This window comes from Salminus brasiliensis, chromosome 24 (assembly GCF_030463535.1).
Source record: "Salminus brasiliensis chromosome 24, fSalBra1.hap2, whole genome shotgun sequence".
Lineage (NCBI taxonomy): Eukaryota > Metazoa > Chordata > Actinopteri > Characiformes > Bryconidae > Salminus > Salminus brasiliensis.
Genome location: NC_132901.1, coordinates 11,819,774 through 11,839,947, shown reverse-complemented (window position 1 = coordinate 11,839,947; position 20,174 = coordinate 11,819,774). Strand labels below are relative to the sequence as shown.

General features: G+C 42.9%; 3 protein-coding genes across 3 annotated transcripts; all 3 read right to left on the bottom strand.

Annotated features, from left to right (window-relative positions):
* Positions 1 to 1,826: 1,826 nt before the first annotated feature.
* LOC140546380 (histone H2B) lies at positions 1,827 to 2,201 on the bottom strand. The gene has a single exon (XM_072669576.1). It carries the CDS (start codon positions 2,199 to 2,201, stop codon positions 1,827 to 1,829), a length of 375 nt encoding a protein of 124 aa, XP_072525677.1.
* A 927-nt stretch (positions 2,202 to 3,128) lies between these two features.
* Positions 3,129 to 18,592, bottom strand: LOC140546636 (uncharacterized). The gene is made up of 6 exons (XM_072670018.1): positions 18,311 to 18,592; positions 17,715 to 17,782; positions 13,171 to 13,515; positions 11,350 to 11,763; positions 10,371 to 10,758; positions 3,129 to 3,485 (listed from the first exon to the last, which is right to left on the bottom strand). Exons 1-6 carry the CDS (start codon positions 18,590 to 18,592, stop codon positions 3,129 to 3,131), a joined length of 1,854 nt encoding a protein of 617 aa, XP_072526119.1.
* LOC140546946 (histone H2B) lies at positions 17,085 to 17,459 on the bottom strand. Its single transcript, XM_072670425.1, has one exon. The coding sequence runs from the start codon at positions 17,457 to 17,459 to the stop codon at positions 17,085 to 17,087; it is 375 nt and encodes a 124-aa protein (XP_072526526.1).
* Positions 18,593 to 20,174: the final 1,582 nt, after the last annotated feature.

Sequence of the window (20,174 nt, the reverse complement as noted above, 5' to 3'; positions counted from 1 at the left end):
ACCCCACCACCTTCTCTCACAAACCCTAAAATGAAATAACCCCATCCTTCCTCCAACCATTATACAAAATCACTCCATCCTCATTCGAACCCCTCACATGAAACAACTCAAATCTCATTCTTGTACTAAAACAAATTAACCCCATCCCTCCCTCTATCTCAATAAGCAACACACCAAATTATTATTTTTAAACTTTTACTTTCATTTAACCCATTCCATGCAGTCATGACCATTCTACTTAGATGTGCATTCCTCAGTAGGCCGAGGCCATGTGTATCCAAATCATCAGGCTGATGGCTAATGTTGAAACTCACTTTTACTGAACCTTCCTTTGTATCCTAAGGCAAAGGCTTAAGCTCACCGTCACTTTAACTCAATCCACCTTCATCATAAACCTGAGGCCTTTGACCGCCATACTATTTTACTTACTCTACCCTCGTCCTTTTGCATTGCTCCGACCCTCTACATCAAAAAAATATCTATGAACCTATTCTTGCTCGCTCGAATCTCACCATTAACCTAAGACTTCAACCAAATTCATCTTTTAGTGAACCAAACCAAATAGTCCTAATACAAAATAACTCTGTCCTCCCTCTTAACCTAGTACAACATAACCTTAACATCATTCTAACCATGAAACCAAATAACCCCATCCGCCATCTAACCCCAAAATAAAATAACCCATTTTCATTCATACTCTAATACAAACCCCACCACCTTCTCTCTCCAACCCTAAAATGAAATAACACCATCCTTCCTCCAACCATTATACAAAATCACTCCCCATCCTCATTCGAACCCCTCACATGAAACAACTCCAATCTCATTCTTGTACTAAAACAAATTAACCCCATCCCTCTCTCTATCCCAATAAGCAACACACCAAGTTATTATTTTTAAACTTTTACTTTCATTTAACCCATTCCATGCAGACATGACCATTCTACTTAGATGTGCATTCTTCAGTAGGCCGAGGCCATGTGTATCCAAATCATCAGGCTGATGGCCAATGTTGAAATTCACTTTTTCTGAACCTTCCTAAGGCAAAGGCCTAAGCTCACAGTCACTTTAACACAATCCACCTCCATCATAAACCTGAGGCCTCGTTTACAAAGCTACTGTTACTCACTCTTCCTAGATCACATCTGCACTGAACACACTTTCACCGCCATACTTTTTTACCTACGCTACCTCAATTTAATTATTCTACCCTCGTCCTTTTGCCTCACTTCGACCCTTTACATCAAAAGCCTTGCTCTGAACCTACTTTTGCTCACTCAAATCCCACCATAAACCTAAGGCTTTAACTAACTTCACCCTTCTGTAACCCAACAAAAAAGGCTTGTGGGAGAGCCTAACCGTATGCCTGGTTATATATACTAGACAGCTTTCATTACAAAGATCAGGTGTGTAATTCTAGGGTTTAAGTCAACTCTAGTATGGTTTCCTGCCTCACTCTTCCCCACCTGTAAGGCTGATCTCCTCTGGACTGGTCTTTCACAGGTGATGTGCAGCTTCATTTATCCCACTTAGCACTACAAGCCCACTCCATACAGTTAGTATGGCACAGTATTTTAGTTTGCTGCTCTGTCCCTGAATCCTAGTACACTATACCAATTAAATGCAAACAAACAATTAAGTAAGTTGATTTACATACATACATCAATAAGTAGGTAACAATAAAGGCACTCTCTAATAAATAATAATAATAATAATAATAATTAGTATTATAACTTACTTGGTTCTTGAATAAAACTGCTCTTTGGAAGAAACCGTGGGTGGCTCTTAAAAGAGCCGTTGGGTTTGGATTATGCCGCTATCACTATTTACTTGGAGCTCGTGTACTTGGTGACGGCCTTTGTGCCCTCTGACACGGCGTGCTTGGCCAACTCACCGGGAAGGAGCAGACGCACAGCAGTCTGGATCTCCCTAGAGGTGATAGTAGAACGTTTGTTGTAGTGAGCCAAACGAGAAGACTCACCGGCGATGCGCTCGAAGATGTCGTTCACGAACGAGTTCATGATGCCCATCGCTTTAGAGGAGATTCCAGTGTCAGGGTGGACCTGCTTCAGCACCTTGTACACGTAGATGGCATAGCTCTCCTTCCTGGACTTTCTGCGCTTCTTGCCGCCTTTCCCGGCCGTCTTGGTCACGGCTTTCTTGGATCCCTTCTTGGGCGCGGACTTAGCTGGCTCAGGCATACTGTTCCTCGTCGAGTAAGACTGAAGAATGAGGAGGAGGCGATAAGCTCCCACATTATTTAGACTCTAGCATTTTAATTAGACGAGGTACCGCCTCCAGAATGCCGTCAAACGACCATTGGACAACAAATTGTCCGCTCTCTTCTTGCCAACCCCCCACCCTTCATTCCCCTCCCCTCCCCTCCCCTCCCCTCCCTATTCTCCTCTTCCCTTCCCCCTCCCCTCCCCTCCCTATTCTCCTCTTCCCTTCCCCCTCCCCTCCCCTCCCCTCCCTATTCTCCTCTTCCCTTCCCCCTCCCCTCCCCTCCCTATTCTCCCCTTCCCTTCCCCCTCCCCAGAGCAGCATTCTCTTTGTTCGCCTACCCGCGCATTTTTACCCACCGTGCAGACGGCACATTATTTTTCGCCACAGCGGCGTTGACGGCGATATTCTGAATTTATTCAAACGTTTAATCAACGCATACGGGGGAAATTGAAAACTATATGTATTCTTCATATATATAAAATTAGCTTCTTAACCGGGAGATTCATAACCACCATCATTGACTATATTGAAACAAACAAACAAATATGATTCTTGCAACATTCTATCCCGCGCATTCTTAATCTACAGGGCTGTTTTTCTGTTTTTCGGCACAGCGGCGTTGACGGCGATTTTTTTTCTATCAGGATTTATTAAGACATATAGTTCGGATTTAACCAACGCACACGGGGGGCAAAATGGAAAACAATACATATATACAGACATATCTATTATATGTATATATACACATGTATTCTTCCGGTATATTACATTTTAATACAGAGTATGCGGGAGATCGACTGCCTTATTTGATAACAAACTAAGAATAGAAACAGGCTCTTTTGCTGGATTTGTGGGTGGCTCTTAAAAGAGCCGTTGTGTTTAGAGCTGTTCAGGCCGAGCGTTTAACCTCCGAATCCATACAGAGTGCGTCCCTGGCGCTTCAGGGCGTACACCACATCCATAGCGGTGACGGTCTTTCTTTTGGCATGCTCAGTGTACGTGACTGCGTCTCTGATCACGTTTTCCAAGAACACTTTGAGCACACCGCGGGTCTCTTCGTAGATCAGACCGGAGATACGCTTGACGCCACCACGACGAGCCAGACGGCGAATAGCCGGCTTTGTGATACCCTGGATGTTATCGCGAAGCACTTTACGATGACGCTTGGCGCCTCCTTTCCCAAGGCCTTTGCCGCCCTTTCCTCTGCCTGACATCCTCGCTGCTTCTTTTCCCAGTCGACGAGAAGAGAATCTATGAAGCTGGGGAGCCAGAGACACGCCTGTTATACTCCTCTATAGGACCTAAATGAAAGCAAGGGAACCGAGCGACGTCACAGTACATTAGCTCCGCCTCATACTCTGTACGTGTGCAGAACGCTTGTTTTGCTGTACAGCGACTCAAACATGCCTAGACCACTCAAAGATTGCACATAAAGCCACTGAGTGGGTAGCCATACAAAATACAGTATATTAATATTAATTCGGAATTAAATATTAATTCCGTACCCTCTGGATGTACTCATGTTCAAAATTCAAAAAAGTGCTCTTTTTGGATTTCATGTGGATTTCATTAACATGTGGTGTACATGGGGGGGGGGGGGGGAATCAATAGTCAAAGTCAAGCAATAATAGCATCACTTCTCAATGCATTTGCAGCATGTCTTCCTTCTACTGCTTGTAGTTTCACAGTCTGGCCACACAATGGCATCCAGACTCCAAGTGTTCTAAAAAGGAATAAACTAATAATAGTAATAATAATAACGCAGCATACTTTGGATCATGCATAACCTTCACTCTGAATACTTTAACTCATCATGATTTAGCTTCGAAACCTACAGCCTAGCTCCAGACCTGCTTGACCTTATAATTAAAAAGTAAGCTAAACTATAATTAGGAGCGAAAATCACTTCTGAAATAGCTTGGTCTTATGGCGAAATCTTAAAATAAATAAATAAATAGCTGAATGAATTAATAAAATTCAGTGACCTAGGCTTAAGATGAACTTACAGTGACTCAAAGTAGGCTCATACACAGCCTCTGACTCCTTTTCACGAAATTTGAAGTGCATAGGGGCCATGTGACCTTTGTAAATAAACATTTATGCACCGTTTTCTTAGAAAGATTACACACTTGACATTATTATTGTTATTATTGTAGTAATTGATTGTGTGTTTTACCATCCTAAACCGCACTCCAGTACTCTCTAGTGCACTAGGTGAGTATAGAAGCCGTTTTTTCGTGACATCGTGCACTCCACGTGGAGTCGTTTCGGCAACTAGCTAACGAAAATAATCTTTTGTAAACAAAACACTAGCTAGCAAGCTACACAGGCTGCCCAGCTCTGAAAACCAGAAGATAGGCTGCTGGTAGCCGGGTTTAAGCACGACTGTTTCTCCCTCACTTGCTCCAAATAACAATATAGAGAACTACGCACGTGTCCGTAATATCGTTATTTCTGTGATTAATTTTAAGACACCTAGCCATCATGCTACTCTCCAAGGTGGCTTCTCGGTTTCAACCACGACAGTAAACGTATAAATGTTGCTGTATACACCGTTTCATAATAAAACTTGACTGACTCGAGCGAGTGTGTATTTATCTGACAGGTATTTACACTCGCTGGCGTATGTTATTGTTTGTACCATCCGAGTTAGCTAGCATGCTAATCGCTTTGTTAGCTCATGTGTGGACCTGAAAAAGCAAGTTAACTCAAATCACTCAACAGCCACAAATCACGGCTGTATTGCGTACTTTTATGCTACAACCCCGCATGTGGTACTGCACTGTGGTCAACAAATAATGACCCCTCATAATTAGGCTCATATTTGCGCTTTACTGTTTATGCTAGCCGCGTTAGCCACGCTGCTAATCGCTAAGCTGGCTCCAAGCTATGTACAACTCCACACATAGATCCAGCAACGGCAGTTCTACATCAATTTGCTGTGACTGGGTGTACAACTTTAGGCTCTCGGCAAAATCGAGTTATCGGATATCATTATCTACTTCATTTTTGGCAAGTTAGCAAACGTTATCGTGCTAACAACGACACACCGGAGCTAACCAGGGTCCAGTAGTGTAAGGACTAAAAAAAAAACGACGTTTCACATGTATGAACATTAAAAGTAGCTAACATATGTCTTAACACGACAAATACCTCGGTCAGCCCTCTGATGGCTGTCGCCATGTGCGCCTCGGTCTCGTATACAACAAAGTCACACTACATCACGCCATTCTAACGTGCGCAGCGTTTATTACACACACACACATGACAAAATTAGTCCTTCCTCAATGCACCTGAATATAAATCACATAAATGGCTATTTAGTACTAGGGTTACGACCTTGCAAGCATAAAACAAGCACCCACGAAGATCACCCCACTACTGTACACCATGGCACACGGTTTACTTTTTACTGTGACTGGACGTGCAGTTATCGGATTTCATCATTAGATGAAGATAGATAGATAGATCTATCTCTCTCTCTCTCTCTCTCTCTCTCTCTCTCTCTCTCTCTCTCTCTCTCTCTCTCTCACAAACCACCACTTTAATATTTTTGCACATAAAGTAAATTGAGGCCAACTTAAACTAAACCCACACCATTTGGATTCCTCAGGTTTCCACTATACATCTTCTAATAACAGCCATATTGGTTAGCAGTTAGTGGAAGAGAAAGGAAGGAAAGAAATTGTGGAAAGCAAAGTATGTTGCAGTTAGTGGATGATAAAGCCTTAGACATATGTTGCAGTTAGTGGATGATAAAGAAATTGTGGTGATATAAAGTAAGTGTTGAATGAAGTGATGAAGTCAGGGTGAGTGGAAGCAGTTTGGCTTGACCTACCCTTTAGGATTCTGATGGAGTTTCAGGGCTAAGCTTTAAGACTGTGGTCGTAGTACGTGAATGGAGCGTGGATGCCATCTGGTGGTCAAAATGTAAATCTGCAAAATATAAAAAATACATATTTTTTTTTTTGGTCCACAGAGACATTTAAAGAAGCAAAATCAGAAAGAGGAGAAAGAGTTAAATTTGAGAAGCACAAAAAAGCTAATTCACAAGTGAGTACGGCTGACTTTTGATACACCTTTGTTAGCACTTTTGTGTTAATTTGTTACTTACCTATGCCTTGAAGAAAGTCTCTGACCTTGCAGGTTAAAATGATTTTTTGCGCTGATGGTGCATCCGCTTTCCAATTTTTAGCTTTGCCCCACTTGCCTCCAGCTCTTCAGCCAGGTCTTGATAGCAGAGCGGTGTTCTTTATTGATTTATGATTATTATGTTGACCTCAATATAACCTGATGCATACATACATACACATAACCATACAACATAGAATTTAAGGGCTCTAAGGGGAGGAGAACAAAGGTCCTACATAGAACTGCACTACTCTACAGTTTGACTCTTAATGAGAGAATTGTTGGCTTTTTACCTAACTGATAATAAAATGTCTTTAGTTAAAGAATGCTTGATAGAAGCACTCTTTATTTAAGGCACTTTATTAAGATCTGTAAGGAGATAATACAGTATTGAGTATTTTGTTTTCTTCTGCCCTACTTTATCATTAGCATATTGTTAAAACCCAAACAAAATTACGGTGCCCTAAAATAAGTTTTCATTTCATTGCCTGGTAGCATGACAACTGGTTATCCTGCTGGCTACTAAAATGCCCAAAAGTTCCTTGGTAGAACTTAGTAGACTTACTGGAGTTCACAACCATCTGTCATATGTAACAGCTGTAACATTCACACACACACACGTATACATCTATGTTGTTAGCGTTTGCATTTGCGAGTTTGACCACACGATGGCATCCACGCTCCATCCATGACATATATCCACGATCCCAAAACAACGGTGACGTTTGCAATAGGGCACTTCCTAAATCCCTTACACTGTATACACTACACAGAAGTGCACTTCTCTAGTCAAGTCTTTTAGGCTTCTGATGGAGTTTCAGGGCTAGGACTCAAGACTGTGGTCATAGTACGTAAATGGGGCGTGGATGCCATCGTGTGGTCAAAATGTAAAACAATTAATCTTGCAATTTTTTATTTATTTATTGATTTATTTATTGATTTATTTATTTATTTCTTGTCCACGGAGACAATTAAAGAAGCAACATCAGAAAGAGGAGAAAGAGTTACATTTAAATAGCAGAGAAGCTAACTTACAAGGGAGGAGGCAGTACGGTCGGCTGTTGATAAACTTTTGTTAGCACTTTTGTATTCATTTGTTACTTACCTATGCCTTGAAGAAAGTCTCTGACCTAAACCATGCAGGTTAATTTTTTTTTGAGGGTGCGTATGTTTTTCCATATTTTAGCTTTGCTCCACTGGCCTCCAGCTCCTCAGTCAGGTCTTGATAGCAGATGAGTCAATTTTAATTGGCAAGGTTTTGGTCAGAGACCATCTTTAGTTAGGCATCATGGGAATTGTAGTCGTTGATCTAATACACTACAACTTAAAGATATAGTGTCCACAGAGACATTTAAAGAAAGAAAGATCAAACACAAATCGAATAAATGGTATATTATTGCATACAAGGGAAAAGCTCCTAATGAGGCCAACTAAAACTACATGTTTACCCCTTGGATTTCTCAGGCTCGTTTTACATCTTCTAATAAAAGTCATGTTAGATTAGATAAACACAGAGGGAGTTAATGTTGCTTTAAGTAATGTTGCTTTTACCATATGTTGCAGTTAGTGGATGATAAAGAAATATGGAAAGACATTTTGGCAAGCAAAGTAAGTGTAGAGCTCATGATGAAGTCTGGGTGAGTGGAAGCAGTTTGGCTAGACCTACCCCTTAGGCTTCTGATGGAGTTTCAGGGCTAAGCTTTAAGTCTGTGGTCGTAGTACGTGAATGGAGCGTGGATGCCATCTGGTGGTCAAAATGTAAATCTGCAAAATATAAAACAATTCATCTTTTTGATTTTTTGGTCCATGCAGACATTTAAAGAAGCAAAATCAGAAAGAGGAGAAAGAGTTTTTTGTATTCATTTGTTACCTATGCCTTGAAGAAAGTCTCTGACCGAAACCTTGCAGGGTGCGTATGCTTTTCCATATTTTAGCTATAGCAGATGAGCGGTTTTCTTTATTGATTTATGATTATTATGGGAACCTCAATATAAACTGATACACAGAGTTTAAGGGCTCTAAAGAGAAGGAAACAAAGGTCCTACATAGAAGTGCACTACTCTACAATTTGTCTCAAAGGCTTCTAGCAGTGAGTGAATTGGAGGCTTTTTACCTAACTGCATGCTGTTTGGTTGTCATGATGGCTAATACAGTGCCTTCATTAAAGACAGCTTCTATCAAGCATTCTTCAAAACAAGACATTTTATCTAGTTGTGGAAGGAGGTTATACGGTCTGGAGGTTTTTTTTTGTTTTGTTTTGTTTTTTTTTTCCTTCTGTCCGACTTTATCGTTAGCATATTGTTAAAATGAAACCCAAGCCCAAACGACAATCATCCCACAAGACATGTAATTACTTTTTAGATTTATTGGTGCAGTTAGCAATCATATTTAATATGTATAAAATTGCCCTAAATTAAGTTTCCATTTCATTGCCTGGCAGCATGAGAACTGGTAACCATGCTGGCTTCTAAAATGCCCTGAACTGAAGTATGCTTCAATAGAAACATTTTTAAAAATGTACTTTAAAAAACACTAACCAAAATAACACCGCAATACAAATGACTTAGTAGACGTACTGGAGTTCACAACCATCTATCAAATGAAAAAGCTGTAACATTCACACGAATAAATCTAGTTAGTTAACGTTTGCATTTGCCTAGTTTGACCACACGATGGCATCCACGCTCCATCCATGACATATATGCCCATGATCCCAAAACAACGGTGGTCGTTTGCAATGAGCACTTCCAAAAGCCCTTCTATTCACCACACAGAAGAGCACTACTGTACTCAAGGCTCAAAGGCTTCTACTCTCTATTACATAACCAGGTGCATCCTAGGCAGGACAAACACTTTACCCCTGCCAGTATTTATTCACTATTTCTTTTCCCTAGGCTTCTCTAATGATCATTTTACATGTGCTGGGAAGGTTCATTTAATTTGCTCCATACTTCAAGGGTTATACTTCCAGACAAGCTAGACTGTACTAAATAAGGTAATTTTTGAAGTATAGCACAAAACAATACTGACTCAACATTCATTTAATTTTGGCGTTTTTCCCGCTGATCTGGGTTAATTTTACAAACAATGTGACGGGAAACATGAATTTTATAGAGTTAACATATAGAGTAAACATATAATTTTTTAGAGTTAGACATGCCTTGTTCTGGTAGAGGTATTGAAAGAGATTAAAAACAAACAAACAAACAAACATTCCTCTCCGGACTATACACTTACCTCCTTTACTGCTGCCCTAAAAGCAAGCACAAACAACACAGCTGGTCTCGCTTACTCTCTATGCAATCAAACTCATGTTGCATATGTATGAAACGTAAGTACCCTAAATCAAGCTCTCATTATATGAATATACACATACATTGCTCTCTGAAACTGTGCTTGCAGTTGTATAGTTTCACCACGCGGTGGGATCTACGCTCCATCCATGACTAATGCCGTTTGTAATAGGCCAAAACCGGCCTAAACACTACATAGTGTAAAGTGTAGTGTTCTACTGAAAGGGCAGTGGCTTCTACTTTCTGCTGGGGTGAATGAACTGTTTCCAAACTATTAAATATGTATAAACATATTGATAGGTATTAAAAGAAAAGTATTCATATGTATTAAAACACGTTAAATATGGCGATTTTGATGCGAAATGTAGTACAAAACGTTATATATATATATATATATATATATATATATATATAATATATATATATATATAATATATATATATATATAGACACACATATAGAAGTTGTTTTTTTTCCCTAATCTTCACAACCACTGTCTCACGGCTGGTTTCGCTCGCTCAGTCCTATGGAATTTAGAAGCGCACGCGTCATAATAGCCTTACATTATATAAACGCAACACCGAGGTGAGGCGGACATTTGCTGTTTCGGCGCGGACACGGGTAGGTGGCTCTTAAAAGAGCCGTTGGGTATTTCAGGTAAACGTCGAAGCGCTCTGTTTAAGCGCGCTCTCCGCGAATACGGCGGGCCAGCTGGATGTCTTTAGGCATGATGGTGACTCTCTTGGCGTGGATAGCGCACAGGTTAGTATCTTCAAACAGACCCACCAAGTACGCCTCGCTGGCCTCCTGCAGGGCCATGACGGCGGAGCTCTGGAAGCGGAGATCAGTCTTGAAGTCCTGAGCGATTTCACGCACTAGGCGCTGGAAGGGCAGCTTACGGATCAGCAGCTCAGTAGATTTCTGGTAGCGGCGGATCTCCCTCAGAGCCACGGTGCCGGGCCTGTAACGGTGAGGCTTTTTCACGCCGCCGGTGGCTGGGGCGCTCTTGCGAGCAGCCTTGGTGGCGAGCTGCTTCCTCGGGGCCTTGCCACCGGTGGACTTACGGGCGGTCTGCTTGGTTCTTGCCATCGCGTTGAACTCTACTCCTCTCGGGGAAAAGAAAGAGAATGAGTTCTTGCTCGCTTCACATGGCTTTTAAGCTTTCAAGCCGCTTGCCGCTCATTGGGCGTCTTGAAGTTGTCCGTTTCCCATTGGGCGGCCGGCAATGCGTCGGTGACACACTATTGGGCGTCTTCTTTTCAAACCTAAAAGCAAAACGGCGGGCTCCTGTAATACAAAACAACAAAGAAAAAAAAAAAGCATTAAAAGAATATATAATAATAAGAACAATAATATGATCAAACTAATCAATGTACTGTACATTACAGCGAACATTAAACACACTGTGTGTGTGTGTGTGTGTGTGAGAGAGAGCGAGAGAATGTGTGTATACATGCACATATGCATAGGGTGTTGATCTCAGTACGTGAAATATATGAAAAAGGGCAATTGTGTATTGCATGGCAGTGTGTTTATATAATAACTCGGTTCATAAAGCTATTATTTTTTTATGCAGTTGGAAATCACGTGAAGAATATGTAGTGTTGTTTGTAAAGAGGCAGCACTTTTCTTAGATAAAATGGGTGGCTCTTAAAAGAGCCTTTGTGTATAGATAAATCAACGGAGAGCGCCAATTTACTTTGTCTTCACAGTCTTCTCGGTCTTCTTAGGCAGCAGTACAGCCTGAATGTTGGGCAGCACACCACCTTGGGCGATAGTGACTCCTCCAAGCAGTTTGTTCAGCTCCTCGTCGTTACGAACAGCCAGCTGCAGGTGACGGGGGATGATACGGGTCTTCTTGTTGTCGCGGGCGGCGTTGCCAGCCAACTCGAGAATCTCAGCGGTGAGATACTCCAGGACGGCGGCCAAGTAGACGGGAGCGCCGGCGCCGACCCGCTCAGCGTAGTTGCCTTTACGCAGGAGCCTGTGCACACGGCCAACTGGGAACTGCAGTCCGGCGCGGGACGAACGAGTCTTAGCCTTGGCCCTAGCTTTACCACCGGTTTTGCCTCTTCCACTCATGATTCGCGTCAGTCGTGTTCGTCGAACAAAGCTGAAATAATGCACGCCGGCCAACGAGCGCCGTTGATATAGCAAAATCGCCTACGGTCCTATTGGCTAAAAGCTACGCGCACCAACAGCCAATCGCATTTCCGCCGTCAGACTCTAGCGTCCTCCCACCTCTGCTCGCTTTCCTACCCGACCCCCTCCTCCTCTCGTGCTGTGTGTCTGTGTGAGCGAGAGAGAGAAAGAAAGGAAGAAAGAAAACGGGTTAAAGAAAGAAACATTTACCCCCACTCGTGCCCCGCGTTTCCTTTCCCTTTCCCGCTCAAATGTAACACGTATGACCAAACCAAAAAAATATATATATTGATCATATATAATTATTGTGTGGGGAAACTAATGAGAGCTATTTTTGTGTTGTTGAGTGTTTTTTTTTTTTTAACAATCAATTCATTGTGCAGTAACAAGGGGGGGAAAAAGCTGTTTTTTTATGAAACTGTGGGTGGCTCTTAAAAGAGCCGTTGAATAGAGAAACAAGACATGAAGGTAAACGGCGTTACTGTTTACTTCTTCTTAGGGGCAGCCTTTTTCGCCTTCGCCGCCTTGGGCTTAGCTGCTTTAGGCTTGACCGTTTTGGCTTTCTTTGGGCTCTTGGTCGCCTTTTTGGGAGCCGCCGGCTTCTTGGCCTTCTTGGGGCTCTTCGCTGCCTTCTTAGCGGCCGCGACGGGCTTCTTGGCCTTCTTGGGGGATTTCTTAGCCGCAGTGGGTTTCTTGGCTGCTACCTTCTTGGGCTTCTTGGCCGCGACTGGTTTCTTGGCGGCCGGCTTCTTAGCTTTAGGTGCCGGTTTCTTGGCGGCCGGCTTCTTCTTTGCCTCGGCCTGCTTCTTGTTAAGCTTGAAAGAGCCCGACGCGCCGGTGCCTTTGGTCTGCACCAGAGTGCCCTTGGTGACGAGGCTCTTGACGGCGAGCTTAACGCGTGAGTTGTTCTTCTCGACGTCGTAGCCGCCGGCAGCCAGGGCTTTCTTCAGGGCGGCGAGAGACACGCCGCTCCTCTCCTTGGAAGCCGAGACGGCCTTGACGATGAGCTCGCCCACGCTGGGGCCGGCTTTCTTGGGGCGGGCGGCGGCCTTCTTCTTGGGGGCCTTGGCGGGCGCCGAGGCGGCTGGGGCTGGAGCGACTTCTGCCATTGTTCTGCTTTGCTGTGAGCGCGAGTGAGCACAAACTGCTGCAGCGTTCTGTAGAACCTCCCGCTGCAGCGAGGGGGCCGGCCCTTAAAAGCCACATGAGAACGTTGTAGACTCAACTCGCTCGATGCCGCACAGCCGTGTGGCAGCGACGGTCTCGCACTTGTGTTTTCTCTCGGCGTTTGTCGAGCGAAATATGGGCGAAAGCTCAACTTGGCGAGCGTAGAAATGCTCTTTCGTCTCCGAGAGGCTCCACCGTGTGTTGAGAAGACGGGAAGGGCAGCGTAACGACGCCGCGTTTGATACGGCGCTCACCGAAGCGTGCCACGCTACCGGCGTGCCGAACGGGCGGCGGCGCATTTGGCGTGCTAATCGGTGGAAAACGGCGACAAAAGGTGCCACGAACTGGGCGAGTGTTATCCGGTGCGTTGGAGGAGAGCCTCGGCGAGAGCGTGCTGGGCATCCGAGACGTGGGTGCGTTGTTTTGCTCGTCGTGCGAGGCGACCTTGAGGAGTGTGTAAAGCACAGTGTTGCCGTGTGTGCGCAGTATGACTTCCACCGTCGATGCGTCTTTGTCACCGGCGCTTCCACACTCGGAACGGCTCTCCATAGGTCCCCTAATACGCACTCGTAACACACCCAATATACCATAGCCAAAAATCTCATACTAACCCTAACACAAAATAACTGCATACACCCCCCCAACCCTAAAACACAAAAAACAAAATAACAAAAAAAAAAAAAGACAAAACTTATTCTAAACATAACAAAAAACAATCATGCCCTTTTTCAAGCCTAATACAAAATAACTGCACCTTCACTCTAACCCCAATACAAAATAAACCCAAGCTCATTTAAACCCTAAAACCCCATTTTTCATTTTAACCCTAATAGAAAATAACCATTTTCTCTCTCCAACCCTAAATAAAATAACCCCATCCTTCCTCCAACCATTATACAAAATCACTCCATCCTCATTCGAACCCCTCACATGAAACAACTCCAATCTCATTCTTGTCCTAAAACAAATTAACCCCATCCCTCCCTCTATCTCAATAAGCAACACACCAAATTATTATTTTTAAACTTTTACTTTCATTTAACCCATTCCATGCAGTCATGACCATTCTACTTAGATGTGCATTCCTCAGTAGGCCGAGGCCATGTGTATCCAAATCATCAGGCTGATGGCTAATGTTGAAACTCACTTTTACTGAACCTTCCTTTGTATCCTAAGGCAAAGGCTTAAGCTCACCGTCACTTTAACTCAATCCACCTTCATCATAAAACTGAGGCCTTTGACCGCCATACTATTTTACTTACTCTACCCTCGTCCTTTTGCATTGCTCCGACCCTCTACATCAAAAAAATATCTATGAACCTATTCTTGCTCGCTCGAATCTCACCATTAACCTAAGACTTCAACCAAATTCATCTTTTAGTTAACCAAACCAAATAGTCGTAATACAAAATAACTCTGTCCTCCCTCTTAACCTAGTACAACATAACCTTAACATCATTCTAACCATGAAACAAAATAACCCCATCCGCCGTCTAACCCCAAAATAAAATAACCCATTTTTATTCATACTCTAATACAAACCCCACCACCATCTCTCTCCAACCCTAAAATGAAATAACACCATCCTTCCTCCAACCATTATACAAAATCACTCCATCCTCATTCGAACCCCTCACATGAAACAACTCCAATCTCATTCTTGTACTAAAACAAATTAACCCCATCCCTCCCTCTATCCCAATAAGCAACACACCAAATTATTATTTTTAAACTTTTACTTTCATTTAACCAATTCCATGCAGACATGACCATTCTACTTAGATGTGCATTCTTCAGTAGGCCGAGGCCATGTGTATCCAAATCATCAGGCTGATGGCCAATGTTGAAATTCACTTTTTCTGAACCTTCCTAAGGCAAAGGCCTAAGCTCACAGTCACTTTAACACAATCCACCTCCATCATAAACCTGAGGCCTCGTTTACAAAGCTACTGTTACTCACTCTTCCTAGATCACATCTGCACTGAACACACTTTCACCGCCATACTTTTTTACTTACGCTACCTAAATTTACTTACTCTACCCTCGTCTTTTTGCCTTGCTCCGACCCTCTACATCAAAAGTCTAGCTCTGAACCTATTCTTGCTCGCTCGAATCTCACCATTAACCTAAGGCTTCAACCAAATTCATCTTTTTGTGACCCAACCAAGTAGTCCTAATACAAAATAACTCTGTCCTCCCTCTTCACCTAGTACAACATAACCTTAACAGCATTCTAACCATGAAACCAAATAACCCCATCCGCCGTCTAACCCCAAAATAAAATAACCCATTTTCATTCATACTCTAATAAAAACCCCACCACCTTCTCTCTCCAACCCTAAAATGAAATAACCCCATCCTTCCTCCAACCATTATACAAAATCACTCCATCCTCATTCGAACCCCTCACATGAAACAACTCCAATCTCATTCTTGTCCTAAAACAAATTAACCCCATCCTTCCCTCTATCTCACTAAGCAACACACCAAATAATTATTTTTAAACTTTTACTTTCATTTAACCCATTCCATGCAGTCATGACCATTCTACTTAGATGTGCATTCCTCAGTAGGCCGAGGCCATGTGTATCCAAAACATCAGGCTGATGGCTTATGTTGAAACTGTTTTACTTTTACTGAATCTTCCTTTGTATCCTAAGGCAAAGGCCTAAGCTCACGGTCACTTTAACTCAATCCACCTTCATCATAAACCTGAGGCCTTTGACCGCCATACTATTTTATTTACTCTACCCTCGTCCTTTTGCCTTGCTTCAACCCTCTACATCAAAAGTCTAGCTCTGATCCTATTCTTGCTCGCTCGAATCTCAACATTAACCTAAGGCTTCAACCAAATTCATCTTTTTGTGACCCAACAAAATAGTCCTAATACAAAATAACTCTGTCCTCCCTCTTAACCTAGTACAACATAACCTTAACATCATTCTAACAATGAAACAAAATAACCCCATCCGCCGTCTAACCCCAAAATAAAATAACCCATTTTCATTCATACTCTAATACAAACCCCACCACCTTCTCTCTCCAACCCTAAAATGAAATAACCCCATCCTTCATCCAACCATTATACAAAATCACTCCATCCTCATTCGAACCCCTCACATGAAACAACTGCAATCTCATTCTTGTCCTAAAACAAATTAACCCCATCCTTCCCTCTATCTCAATAAGCAACACACTAAACTTTTGCTTTCACTTAACCCATTCCATGCAGTCATGACCATTCTACTTAGATGTGCAGTCCTCAGTAGGCCGAGGCCATGTGTATCCGAATCATCAGGCTGATGGCTTATGTTGAAACTCACTTTTACTGAACCTTCCTTTGTATCCTAAGGCAAAGGCCTAAGCTCACGGTCACTTTAACTCAATCCACCTTCATCATAAACCTGAGGCCTCCTTACAAAGCCACTGTTACTCACTCTTCCTAGATCACATCTGCACTAAACACACTTTCACCGCCATACTTTTTTACTTACGCTACCTCAATTTAATTATTCTACCCTCGTCCTTTTGCCTTACTTCGACCCTCTACATCAAAAGCCTTGCTCTGAACCTACTTTTGTTCACTCAAATCCCACCATAAACCTAAGGCTTTAACTAACTTCACCCTTCTGTGACCCAACAAAAAAGGCTTGTGGGAGAGCCTAACCGTATGCCTGGTTATATACACTAGACAGCTTTCATTACAAAGATCAGGTGTGTAATTCTAGGGTTTAAGTCAACCCTAGTATGGTTTCCTGCCTCACTCTTCCCCACCTGTAAGGCTGATCTCCTCTGGACTGGTCTTTCACAGGTGATGTGCAGCTTCATTTATCCCACTTAGCACTACCAGCCCACTCCATACAGTTAGTATGGCACAGTATTTTAGTTTGCTGCTCTGTCCCTGAATCCTAGTACACTATACCAATTAAATGCAAACAAACAATTAAGTAAGTTGATTTACATACATACATCAATAAGTATGTAACAATAAAGGCACTCTCTAATAAATAATAATAATAATAAGTATTATAACTTACTTGGTTCTTGAATAAAACTGCTCTTTGGAAGAAACCGTGGGTGGCTCTTAAAAGAGCCGTTGGGTTTGGATTATGCCGCTATCACTATTTACTTGGAGCTCGTGTACTTGGTGACGGCCTTTGTGCCCTCTGACACGGCGTGCTTGGCCAACTCACCGGGAAGGAGCAGACGCACAGCAGTCTGGATCTCCCTAGAGGTGATAGTAGAACGTTTGTTGTAGTGAGCCAAACGAGAAGACTCACCGGCGATGCGCTCGAAGATGTCGTTCACGAACGAGTTCATGATGCCCATCGCTTTAGAGGAGATTCCAGTGTCAGGGTGGACCTGCTTCAGCACCTTGTACACGTAGATGGCATAGCTCTCCTTCCTGGACTTTCTGCGCTTCTTGCCGCCTTTCCCGGCCGTCTTGGTCACGGCTTTCTTGGATCCCTTCTTGGGCGCGGACTTAGCTGGCTCAGGCATACTGCTCCTCGTCGAGTAAGACTGAAGAATGAGGGGGAGGCGATAAGCTCCCACATTATTTAGACTCTAGCATTTTAATTAGACGAGGTACCGCCTCCAGAATGCCGTCAAACGACCATTGGACAACAAATTGTCCGCTCTCTTCTTGCCAACCCCCCACCCTTCATTCCCCTCCCCTCCCCTCCCCTCCCCTCCCCTCCCAATTCTCCCCTTCCCTTCCCCCTCCCCAGAGCAGCATTCTCTTTGTTCGCCTACCCGCGCATTTTTACCCACCGTGCAGACGGCACATTATTTTTCGCCACAGCGGCGTTGACGGCGATATTCTGAATTTATTCAAACGTTTAATCAACGCATACGGGGGAAATTGAAAACTATATGTATTCTTCATATATATAAAATTAGCTTCTTAACCGGGAGATTCATAACCACCATCATTGACTATATTGAAACAAACAAACAAATATGATTCTTGCAACATTCTATCCCGCGCATTCTTAATCTACAGGGCTGTTTTTCTGTTTTTCGGCACAGCGGCGTTGACGGCGATTTTTTTTCTATCAGGATTTATTAAGACATATAGTTCGGATTTAACCAACGCACACGGGGGGCAAAATGGAAAACAATACATATATACAGACATATCTATTATATGTATATATACACACATGTATTCTTCCGGTATATTACATTTTAATACAGACTATGCGGGAGATCGACTGCCTTATTTGATAACAAACTAAGAATAGAAACAGGCTCTTTTGCTGGATTTGTGGGTGGCTCTTAAAAGAGCCGTTGTGTTTAGAGCTGTTCAGGCCGAGCGTTTAACCTCCGAATCCATACAGAGTGCGTCCCTGGCGCTTCAGGGCGTACACCACATCCATAGCGGTGACGGTCTTTCTTTTGGCATGCTCAGTGTACGTGACTGCGTCTCTGATCACGTTTTCCAAGAACACTTTGAGCACACCGCGGGTCTCTTCGTAGATCAGACCGGAGATACGCTTGACGCCACCACGACGAGCCAGACGGCGAATAGCCGGCTTTGTGATACCCTGGATGTTATCGCGAAGCACTTTACGATGACGCTTGGCGCCTCCTTTCCCAAGGCCTTTGCCGCCCTTTCCTCTGCCTGACATCCTCGCTGCTTCTTTTCCCAGTCGACGAGAAGAGAATCTATGAAGCTGGGGAGCCAGAGACACGCCTGTTATACTCCTCTATAGGACCTAAATGAAAGCAAGGGAACCGAGCGACGTCACAGTACATTAGCTCCGCCTCATACTCTGTACGTGTGCAGAACGCTTGTTTTGCTGTACAGCGACTCAAACATGCCTAGACCACTCAAAGATTGCACATAAAGCCACTGAGTGGGTAGCCATACAAAATACAGTATATTAATATTAATTCGGAATTAAATATTAATTCCGTACCCTCTGGATGTACTCATGTTCAAAATTCAAAAAAGTGCTCTTTTTGGATTTCATGTGGGGGGGGGGGGAATCAATAGTCAAAGTCAAGCAATAATAGCATCACTTCTCAATGCATTTGCAGCATGTCTTCCTTCTACTGCTTGTAGTTTCACAGTCTGGCCACACAATGGCATCCAGACTCCAAGTGTTCTAAAAAGGAATAAACTAATAATAGTAATAATAATAACGCAGCATACTTTGGATCATGCATAACCTTCACTCTGAATACTTTAACTCATCATGATTTAGCTTCGAAACCTACAGCCTAGCTCCAGACCTGCTTGACCTTATAATTAAAAAGTAAGCTAAACTATAATTAGGAGCGAAAATCACTTCTGAAATAGCTTGGTCTTATGGCGAAATCTTAAAATAAATAAATAAATAGCTGAATGAATTAATAAAATTCAGTGACCTAGGCTTAAGATGAACTTACAGTGACTCAAAGTAGGCTCATACACAGCCTCTGACTCCTTTTCACGAAATTTTAAGTGCATAGGGGCCATGTGACCTTTGTAAATAAACATTTATGCACCGTTTTCTTAGAAAGATTACACACTTGACATTATTATTGTTATTATTGTAGTAATTGATTGTGTGTTTTACCATCCTAAACCGCACTCCAGTACTCTCTAATGCACTAGGTGAGTATAGAAGCCGTTTTTTCGTGACATCGTGCACTCCACGTGGAGTCGTTTCGGCAACTAGCTAACGAAAATAATCTTTTGTAAACAAAACACTAGCTAGCAAGCTACACAGGCTGCCCAGCTCTGAAAACCAGAAGATAGGCTGCTGGTAGCCGGGTTTAAGCACGACTGTTTCTCCCTCACTTGCTCCAAATAACAATATAGAGAACTACGCACGTGTCCGTAATATCGTTATTTCTGTGATTAATTTTAAGACACCTAGCCATCATGCTACTCTCCAAGGTGGCTTCTCGGTTTCAACCACGACAGTAAACGTATAAATGTTGCTGTATACACCGTTTCATAATAAAACTTGAGCGAGTGTGTATTTATCTGACAGGTATTTACACTCGCTGGCTTATGTTATTGTTTGTACCATCCGAGTTAGCTAGCATGCTAATCGCTTTGTTAGCTCATGTGTGGACCTGAAAAAGCAAGTTAACTCAAATCACTCAACAGCCACAAATCACGGCTGTATTGCGTACTTTTATGCTACAACTCCGCATGTGGTACTGCACTGTGGTCAACAAATAATGACCCCTCATAATTAGGCTCATATTTGCGCTTTA

What these genes read in the sequence shown, in the direction of transcription:
- LOC140546380 (XM_072669576.1), bottom strand. Translation starts at nt 2,201, where the DNA reads ATGCCTGAGCCAGCTAAGTCCGCGCCCAAGAAGGGATCCAAGAAAGCC.
- LOC140546946 (XM_072670425.1), bottom strand. Translation starts at nt 17,459, where the DNA reads ATGCCTGAGCCAGCTAAGTCCGCGCCCAAGAAGGGATCCAAGAAAGCC.
- LOC140546636 (XM_072670018.1), bottom strand. Translation starts at nt 18,592, where the DNA reads ATGTCAGGCAGAGGAAAGGGCGGCAAAGGCCTTGGGAAAGGAGGCGCC. An exon ending in CGGTGGGTAAAAATGCGCGG is followed by an intron (nt 13,516 to 17,714) that starts GTAGGCGAACAA and finishes AGTGCGTATTAG; the next exon opens with GGGACCTATGGAGAGCCGTT. An exon ending in GAGAAGACTGTGAAGACAAA is followed by an intron (nt 10,759 to 11,349) that starts GTAAATTGGCGC and finishes CTTTTCCCCGAG; the next exon opens with AGGAGTAGAGTTCAACGCGA.